The 9,992-nt window shown below is 40.2% G+C and overlaps 1 protein-coding gene across 2 annotated transcripts; it reads right to left on the bottom strand.

Moving 5' to 3' along the window:
- Positions 1–7,813: 7,813 nt before the first annotated feature.
- LOC120360014 (putative nuclease HARBI1) lies at positions 7,814–8,796 on the bottom strand. 2 transcript variants are annotated; one of them, XM_039459521.1, is made up of 2 exons: positions 8,674–8,796; positions 7,814–8,567 (listed from the first exon to the last, which is right to left on the bottom strand). In XM_039459521.1, the coding sequence occupies exon 2, from the start codon at positions 8,435–8,437 to the stop codon at positions 7,922–7,924; it is 516 nt and encodes a 171-aa protein (XP_039315455.1). In that variant the 5' UTR covers positions 8,438–8,567; positions 8,674–8,796; the 3' UTR covers positions 7,814–7,921. Both variants share the same exon structure in this region, with proteins under 2 accessions (XP_039315455.1, XP_039315456.1).
- Positions 8,797–9,992: the final 1,196 nt, after the last annotated feature.

The following is a 9,992-nucleotide window of genomic DNA, read 5'->3' as shown; positions in this document are numbered from 1 at the left end:
GGGAGATGAAAAGAAAGGGGTTTTAACGCCTTTCACTCCAAATCCTGCATGACCAGATCCGCTAAAATAGGAGACAGCGGGGTCCCATCGGCAGACCGAAGATCTGTTTATGAAGTATTATTAAAATTTAAAAAATGTGGGAAACTATTATTAAATTTAGAGCTTTAAGAAATTCATTGACGGAACAGTAGTATTTTTTAAATCGATCCCATCTGGTCGTGACGCTTTTCCCCCGCTAAGTTTTTTGGAACGTTGGTGAAAAAAACACGACGTCCAATGACACTAAGACGTGATCCCATTCCCCGTGAAGGCCATTAAGTTTATTGACCAAAAGGAAACTTTTTTTACGAAACTATCTGCTTCCGGTATACTGTTTAAATTATGTTATGTAAAAAATAAGCTAGAAGTGTAACGGACTATTTATGGAAGAAATTATAATTCTTAAAGGGGTTTTTAGGGTTTTGATTTTTGGCAGGCCGTAGACTCTCGGCAAAACACCGTCCGTTGTCAATAAACTCCTATAAATATGTTGTTTAATGAAACCTTTATCTTTCCAAAGGAGAGAAGAGAGCGAGCCCTTTGGTTAATTTTTGGATCGGATCTTTGGATAATTTGACGTAAGTAACTCGTCAGAGAGCATGCCTTCCATCTTCGAGATTAATCATTCTTGTCAAGGGCAACTGTTACATTACCCTTGTCCGCTCTGGTAAACAAAATATTAGGGGGTCTCCCTGACGAAACTTCCCCTGGTTGTAACCAGTCTTTAATTGCTGGTCATTGATATTTGCCTGACGGTCGTTGCGAAACAAGGTTCCCGGGGTCACCCCTCTCCTATTTTACGGATCTGGTCATGCAGGATTTGGAGTGTAAGGCGTTAAAACTCCTTTCTTTTTCTACCTTTTTACTGCAGATATGTAAGACATTATATTAGCAGCCCCGACTAATTCGCTATCGGGGATTCTTGAAAGTTTAATTCCATGCATGACCGTTTAAAATTTTCTATGGAATGAATGAATGAAAGAATAAGCATTTATTCTGTCCTAGGGCAAGCCCTCTAAGGACGCACAGAAGTACAGAGAAACGTGAGAGTAACAATAATATCACTTACAAACTAAGAACAAACGAAATTGCAGGAGAAAACTAAGCTGCAAAGAAGAAGTAGATATAACTGAGATAACTAAACTATATAATAATTCTATAATAACAAACAAAACAAATGAAATAACATAACGGTAATAGTGATGTTTGTAGTGAGTGAAGTTGAGGAGCGCTATGTGCCAGGCGGGGGGGGGGGGGGAGGGATTATAGCGCGACCGCGGCTCAATAAATGGCCGAAGAGCGAGCGCTTAAAGGCGCTAGCTGAGGCAGTCTCCCTGACGGCAGGAGGGAGATTGTTCCAAAGAGAGCATGCGGTCGAATGAAAGGAACGTTGGTAGGTGGAGGTGCGGCAGAAGGGAATGGCGAGATCGAGGGATGAGGAGGGGGAGGAGCGCAAGTGTGAGAGAGGGCGGTGAAGAGGACGGAAATTTTCTGAGAGATAGGAGGGAGACGAATTAAGGATGATTGAAAATAGGAGGCAACATGTGAGATACTCCCTCCTGTCGTCAGAGCTGAGCCACCCCAACCTCTCGTAGTACCCCGAAATGTGCTCATCCTTGCGAAGATTGAAAATGAACCGAACGCATGAATTCATTAGGCGTCTTAGCTTTAATTTTTGTTGCCCTGTTAAATCTGTAAAGAGGGCCGCGCAGTAGTCAAAGACGGGGAAGATGAGAGCCGTGACGAGCTGAGTACGGAGGCGCAAGGAGAGGCAGCCGGAGAAAGCTTTTAGCCGCCAAAGGATACCGTTGACGCGGCTCGAGGTGCCGCGAACTTGTTCCGACCAGCTGAGAGAGCTGGATAGACAGATGCCGAGATTTGTGACCTTGTCGGTTGTTTCAATTGGTGCACCGTTGAGGTGAAGTTGGATACGAGAGGAGGGGATGCTGTTGATGAATTTGGAGGACCCCAGGAGCATGGATTTGGTTTTGCGAGCGTTAAGGGTGAGAAAGTTGTTCAGGGCCCAGGACTCGATTGCGGCAATGTCCGCTCTGACCTTAGCGAGAGCGGTGTCAATTTCAGCAGGTGGAAAGTGAATGTAAATTTGAAGGTCGTCCGCGTACAGGAGGTGGTTGCAATGTTTTAGGACGGATCTGAGATCGTTAATGAAGAGTGAAAAGAGCAGGGGGCCGAGAACCGAGCCCTGGGGGACCCCGGCGAGAACAGGCATCCAAGACGAAAAGGAGCCGTCCGGGCCACGCACGCGCTGGTGACGCCCCGTAAGATAGGACCGCACCCATTGGCAGGCGGAGGGAGACAGGCGGAAGGAGCACAGCTTACGAAGAAGGAGCTCGTGAGAGACCGTGTCGAAGGCCTTTGTAAAGTCGAACAGGACGAGCAAAGTGACCATCCTTTTGTCGACGGCCAGTCTCACATCGTCGAGCAGCTTCAGTAGAGCCGTTTGTGTGCTATGCCCCCTTCGGAAGCCGGTTTGGAGAGGATCAAGAAGGTTGTAGGTCAATAGGTGGGAGGAAAGTTGCTCGAAGGCAACGCGTTCGAGCACTTTGGACAGGAAGCAAAGCAAGGATATAGGGCGGAAATGGGAAGGTTCGGAGGGATGCTTGGATTTGGGAAGTGGAATAATGTGAGAGAGTTTCCAGGAGGAGGGAAAGGAGGAAGTGGTGAAGGATCGGTTAAAGATATCAAGGATGAAGGTAAAGATGCACGGAAGACACATTAAGATGAGGCGACGATTGATGTCGTCGGGTCCGGAAGAGTTGGAGGTGCTGTGGCGCAGAGCACGCAACAGAGCGTCGGGTGTAATATGAAGGAAGTAAAAGGTGGAAGGGTCGGCTAGAGGCGAGGAAGAGACAGAGAAGCAAGGAAGGGGAGAGAGAGAGTAAGGTGGGCTAGAGGGAGAGATTTGAAGAGAGCCTGGCGGCGGGATAGGGGGGTCGGGTGAGGCGAGGTGAGCTAAGGAGAAGAAGGAGTTCAGGATTTCTAGGGAGACATTTAGATGCGGACACTGGGTCCCAGCGCTAGCGAGGCCCAGAGAGCGCAAGTCGGACCATAATCGTGCTGCGCTGGAGGTCGAGCCAAGCCTTTTGGTCAAGTAGGTATTTTTGGCGGACTTAATAGAGGCCTTGGCTTGGTTGCGGAGCACTCGAAAAGTTTCCCTCCTCGAGGGAGAGGGGAGGCGGAGGAAGGCTCTCCTAGCTACGTCCCGCCTTCGCAGGAGATCACGGATGGTGTCGTTTATCCAAGGGGCGGGAGGTCTCCTCGCTATGAACGATTTTAGCGGGAAGAGTTCGTCACGAGCAGAAGTAAGGAGTTGACAGAAAGCGAGAACCATGTCGTCGACATGGGAGAAATTGCGGATGCGATGCCAGTTGGAAGATAGCAGGAGACTGTGGAGAGTTCGTAGGTCGGCCCTGGAGTGATCGCGGATGGTGACAAGGCGAGGAGGGAGGCGATGGATGAGAAAGTTGAGTGACACCTCGATGAGGTCGTGATTGGACAGGAACAGAACTGGAAGTTGATGGTGAGACGTTACGAGAGAGAGGCTGCTCACGAGGCAGTGGTCGATTCTAGTATGGGAGGTGGTGGTATGGTGAGTGTTGCCGAAGGGAACGAAAAAAAGATGATTGGTGGAGCAGAAATCAAGGAGAAATTCCGTGTCGTGAGTGGAGCGGTTGGTGTCGATGTTAAAGTCTCCAATGATGACTGCGTTGCGGAAAGAGGGAAGGAATTTTTCAAAGTCGGCTTGGAAGATGGAAAGATGACCGACTTTGGGAGGTCGATAGATGACGGCTAGAAGGAAAGGACGGGAAGCCTTTGGGGAGACGCGAAGCAGCATATATTCAGGCTGGCAGTTGTAGGGACCAGGGGACGCTGCGAGGATAGAAGCGCCGATGTCGCCGCGCACGTAAACGCCAATCCCCCCTCCCCCCCACCCTCGCGGTCGCGTCGAATGACGCGATAGCCGGGAAGGGAGACGAAGTTGTCGGGAACATGAGGCTTAAGCCAAGTCTCCGACATAGCAACAATATCGAAAGTCTCCCGGTGGAAAAAATGGAGAGAGAGATCGAGGGAAAAATCAGTTTTCTTGATGTTATGCTTATAAATGTGAATAATAGGATTATCTTCGATCAATACCGCAAACCAACTTTCTCAGGAAGATACTTAAATTTTTTCTCACACCATCCCCTGTGTCATAAAAAGGTTGTTATTTTTGGTTTGGTTGACAAATTACTGTTATTGTCACATCCTCAATTTCATTGTAAGAACTTCATAAATTTAGTTAACATTTTATTGGAAAATAACTATCCTTTAAATTTTATCTTCTCTATGATAAATTCTAGACTTAAACACCTTTTTTATAAAGATGACACCTACGTTGAGGATAAACGTGTTAGAAGATTTTTTACGATCCCTTACATTGAGTCGGTATCAGAGAAATTTTCGTCTTTCTCATGTAAGTTTGACTGCAGTGTTGCGTTCACAATCCCTTCTAAACTTAATAAATTTATAACGACAGGTAAAGATCATACAGAGCGTCTTTCTTGTAATGACGTTGTCTACAAAATTAATTGTAAGGACTGTGATTCTTCTTACGTGGGACAGACGAAACGTCAATTAAAAACAAGAGTTAGCGAACATAAAGCAGACATTAGGAAGGCCAGTTCTCCTTCAGTTATTTCGTTACATCGCATCGGAGAAAATCACGAATTTGATTGGGAGAACGTAAAAATTTTAGACAAGGAGCCATCTTATGTCAAAAGATCTATATCCGAGATGCTACACATCAAAAATCAAATGCACGGACTCAATAAACAAAGCGATACCGAACTTCTCTCGGATGCGTATCTTCCTATCCTCGAGCGTATTCCCCCTTCTTAGGTTCATCACCCCTTCTCCTTCTATTCCTTCCGTTCTGGCCACCGAGGCTATCTCGTTTTGGTCTATATTATTTGTATCTATTCTCACCGAGATGTAACATCCCATCTCAAGGCTGTGACACGAGTTTTGGTACTTAGAGGTAAACTGTATTTGATTTTCGCTTTGACTTATCTCCTCTTTTCCTTTTTTGAATTACATTACTTTTAGAATGATTTTTTACAATTTTATATCTAATGACTTGTACAGCTTTCTTATTTATTTATTAGAATCTTTTTACTTATATTCCGCTTATACTTCTTCTTTTATAACTATTTATTTTCATTGTTGTATGCCACAAGCTTTATAGTCATCATTTTAACATCATTTTCTTATTTATTTATTTATTTATTTGTTAGCAACCAATCGATGTTGTTTCACAAAACTCTTGTCTCGGCACACGCTCTGTGAGGTTATTCACAATATCATTATGCTAAGACGCTATAATAAGATGTAATCTCTATCTTTTTGGTAACTTTGTTTTTAATTTTAATTTTTCGATTTTTATTTGTTTATTCCGACGAATTCATTTTTTAATTAGTGCGATTGTTTTGTTATAGACTTGTATTATCACTGAAGAAGACCGTTATTAAAGGTCGAAACGTTTGCTTGACATTGAAGTCTTTCGTTATTTATTTGCACCTGACATCCTGCGTGGCTCTTGAGCTCACTATTCTTTAATTTATTTTAATTATAAGAGCCTTAACCCTTGTTTTATTGTTTTGTGAATTAAATTCTTCTTCCTTTTCGCTATATAGTTTTATTAGCAGAAGAACTGTTGTGTCGAGCCAAATAAATTTATTTGATGTCTTTAGATACGAGGTGTGATCAAAAAGTAAGGTGACTTTTCATTTTTATAAAAAGATATTCATTTATTCATCCAAAATTATGTTATCCCCTTCCAAATAATCCCCCTCTGATACAATGCACTTGTGCCAGCGCTTTTTCCAGTCGTCAAAACATTTCTGAAATGCACTTTTGGGTATTGCCTTGAGCTCCTCCAGCGATGCAGCCTTAATCTCCTCAATCGTCGCAAATCTTCGTCCTTTCATAGGCCTTTTCAATTTTGGGAAGAGGAAAAAGTCCCAGAGGGCCAAGTCTGGTGAATACGGTGGCTGAGGCATGATGATAGTATTGTTTTTGGCCAAAAAAGTACTCACTAGTAACGACGTGTGCGCAGGTGCATTATCATGGTGCAGAATCCATGAATTTTCTTTCCACACTTCCGGACGTTTTTTTCTTATTGATTCACGCAAACGCCGCATAACCTCAAGGTAATACTCCTTGTTTACCGTACGACCTTGTGGTAGGAATTCTTGATGCACAACGCCATGGTAATCAAAGAAAACTGTGAGCAAAACCTTCACATTCGAACGAACTTGGCGTGCCTTTTTCGGTCTTGGCTCTCCTGGGCTCTTCCACTGGGATGATTGGGCTTTGGTTTCGACGTCATAACCATATACCCATGTTTCGTCACCAGTTATAACCCTTTTGAGCAGATCAGGATCATCATTGACGTCGTTTAACATGTCTTGGGCGATGTTCATGCGACGCTGCTTCTGATCAAAATTAAGCAGTTTTGGAACGAATTTCGCTGACACACGTGTCATACCCAAAACATCCGTTAAAATTGATTGGCATGAGCCAAACGATATGTTAAGATCATCAGCTATTTCTCTAATCGTGATTCGACGATTTTTCAACACAATTTCTTTCACTTCCTGAACATTTTCGTTGGTTTTTGACGTGCTGGGGCGTCCAGAGCGAGGTTCATCGTTAACATTTTCTCGGCCCTTTTGGAATTACTTATACCATTTATAAACATTTTTTTGCTCAAAGTTGACTCACCGTACGCCACTGTCAACAGTTTTTGAACACTTAATACCATTTTTTACACAAAAATTAATACAAACTCTCTGCTCCATTATTTTCAACAGCAAAAAATCGCCGAACACGCAAACACGAGTCTAACCTTTATGCCTCTCACATAAAAACAACACATGCTATATAGTCAAAACTGTGAACATATGATCGTGACGAATGTACCAACACAAAAAAAAAATTTTGAAATTAGAGTGTACAGAGCGCGCGAAATTCAAAAAGTCACCTTACTTTTTGATCACACCTCGTATAGTGCGTAAGAATTACCAAAATTCATATTAATACATTTACGTTTCGTATATACTTCTTCTATGCTATTTATTTTTTTGTTCATAAATATCGTTAGTTAGAGCCTAAGCAGAATGGTTGATTTATAATTTTAAGACAAGTTTTATGACTTAGGTCTTTGTCTTTGTCGACGCACAATAACTGTCTTGTGTCTCAAGTTTTGAGTTACGAACAGAATCTGTTTTTAGTTTAAGGCTTGAGACACAAAACAGTTATTGTGCGTTAGTAAAGACAATTAAATACTTAAATCATAAAACTTGTCTTGAGATTGAAAGTCAACCATTCTGCTTAGGCCCTTGTTGCAATATTGCAAAAAATGATCGACAAAAATTAATCATACAAAAGATACAAGACATCTGTGATACTGTACTTGTAATTTATTTTTACTTATGATATAGTTTTTAGTTCTTTTTTTTTAGTTTTTCGCAAATAGTACAAACATATTATATTACCAAAGAGTATTAAAATGTTATTAAGATATTGTCAAATAATAGTGTACAACAAAAATAAAACAGTTAAATAAAAGCAATATAAATTTGTGATATTCTTTGATGTAAAATCTAATTAATAATAAACTATTCTAAATGAAATGCAAGTTTGTGTACATATAGAATTTATTTTCAATAATTAATTTACAATTTTTATCGGTAAAGTGTTCATAATTGCTGATCTTTTTTCATTTCCCATTATAGCTATATTGCCACGATTAATTAGTCCAATTTCTTCATTTGCAACGCATACTGCAATTGGCATTGTGTCATCTTTCAAAATGCAAATGTTATGTAAGAGCACAGCATGCAATGATGAACTCTGGAATTTTCTTGACATCTGTTAAAGGCAGACAATCTAACATAATTCTGAACCGTATTTTCAGTGACCCAATAGCTCGTTCTATTGCCATTCTGGTGGACGAAAGACAATAATTGAAATTTTGTTGTCTGAGTGAGAGATGCCCGTTGTTTCTAAATGGTACCATCACATGTGGATAGATACCATAAGCAGCATCGCCGATAATGTGAGAGTTATTTGGAAAATAAACATCCGGCATGTGCAAAAAACGTGCTACTGGAGAATTCCTAAAAACTCGAGCATCGTGTACGGAGCCTACTTGCCCTGCATAGCAGTGTGTAAAAAGACCACGTGAATCACACACAACTTGTAAATTTATGGATGGAAATCCTTTCCGATTGATATACGAAGCAGCGTCTTCTACTGGAGCTCGAATTTTGATGTGAGTTCCATCGATAGCGCCAATCACATTTGGAAAGCCACATGATGCTTCAAATCGTTCCATTATTTGTATGGCAACATCTCTTTGCGGTCACTTGATGAAACGAGGTGCAATGCACTGAAGAGCATACGTGACTCGTCTCAAGGCTCGGAAAGCAGTGGCTTTACCGACTCCAAATTTTACACATACAGATCTGAAATAATGTACATACAATTGCTAAAAGCTTAATCAATTATAAACATATTTAATCAATTATAATTGCATTTAATAAAAAGTATATAATCGAATATATAGTATACCTGTAGGAGTCAAGAGTTGCCATGAACCAAATCGCAATAAGTAGTTGTTTCTCTGCAGAAATTTGTTTTTGACCACTCGTTGCTTGTAATCCTTCACCAATTAAAGATAACACCATCTCGAATGTTTCGGGGAACATTCTAAAATATGGTTATAAATAACTTACATTTGTGATAAAAATTTTTCTCATAATTTTTATACAAATTGGAATTTTTCAAAAATACTCAGGCTGAAGTTACGCGGAAAATACAATCTATAGAACTGCAGCCTTAGAAATACTTGGAAAGCCTATATATACATCTTCTCTTAAAATTTTTTATGCAAATTCTGAAATAATTTCATCCCATTATTTTTACAAAATACTTTTAACTTTTTTAGATTTTATAACATTTGGTAGAAATTATAGAACATAAATTCTTAGAAATCTTAGGGATATTTGATAATTACCATGTGTATGAAAAATTCTGAGAAAAAATGTAGACTTCCTGAGTATAATTTTTGATATAAGTGTTTTATTAATTAACATAATTAATTAACATAAAAAATGTGAGAGTCATAAAATTATACAGAATTTTTGAAAAATTCGAAAAAATTATTTGAAAATTAAATTATATTGAAAAATTCTGAAACAAATTTTCACTATGGATGATGACATGTACATACAAAAACGGAAGTAATATTTAATGCATAAAAAACTCAATCACGCATAGTTGTATGTACTTACCAAAAGTGTTCTTTAAACGCTAATTTCGAATAATTAGGAATTACACGTTCTACATAGTCCGTAATTTTTACAATTTTAACATTTTCGCGCATTTTACTCGACTTAAGTAAGTAATATATTCTATTGTAAAATCTTTCTTTGCTGTAATATCTGCGACATCCATTTCGTGTGACGCATAAGAGGCGCATAAGAACCGTTTCGATTTAATGCATGTAGAGACTCGCATTGTGCGTATCGACAAAACGGAACAATTTCAATGCGCTCCGCATTACTCATGCAGTCTATGCACTTTATGCGCAATTTGGAACGCACCCTAATTCTTTGCCCTCTTTCTTATTTTCGAGCTCAATGTCCAAGCGTACCAACCTTGTTTAACTCCGTAAAGTTGTTACAACTGAACGTGTTTGTCCTCGTTGCGTGCACGTCATTTTGTATTCTACCGGTTTTTTTTTATCGTATCCGCGAATGTTCGTACGGTTGCACTTATCGTATAATTATAATAAAATGTATATTTGATTCGACATAAAAAACGTAGAGAAGATGTCGCTAATTTGGAAAAAGAAATTTAAGACCTATGTCTACGATGCTAGCAGAGAG

Source organism: Solenopsis invicta, unplaced genomic scaffold (genome assembly GCF_016802725.1).
Source record: "Solenopsis invicta isolate M01_SB unplaced genomic scaffold, UNIL_Sinv_3.0 scaffold_661, whole genome shotgun sequence".
Taxonomy (NCBI): domain Eukaryota; kingdom Metazoa; phylum Arthropoda; class Insecta; order Hymenoptera; family Formicidae; genus Solenopsis; species Solenopsis invicta.
Note: the sequence above shows the minus strand (reverse complement) of the source record. Positions and strands in the feature narration are given on the sequence as shown.

Excerpts from the sequence above, each read along its gene's own strand:
- LOC120360014 (XM_039459521.1), bottom strand. The coding sequence starts at position 8,437 with ATGGAACGATTTGAAGCATCATGTGGCTTTCCAAATGTGATTGGCGCT.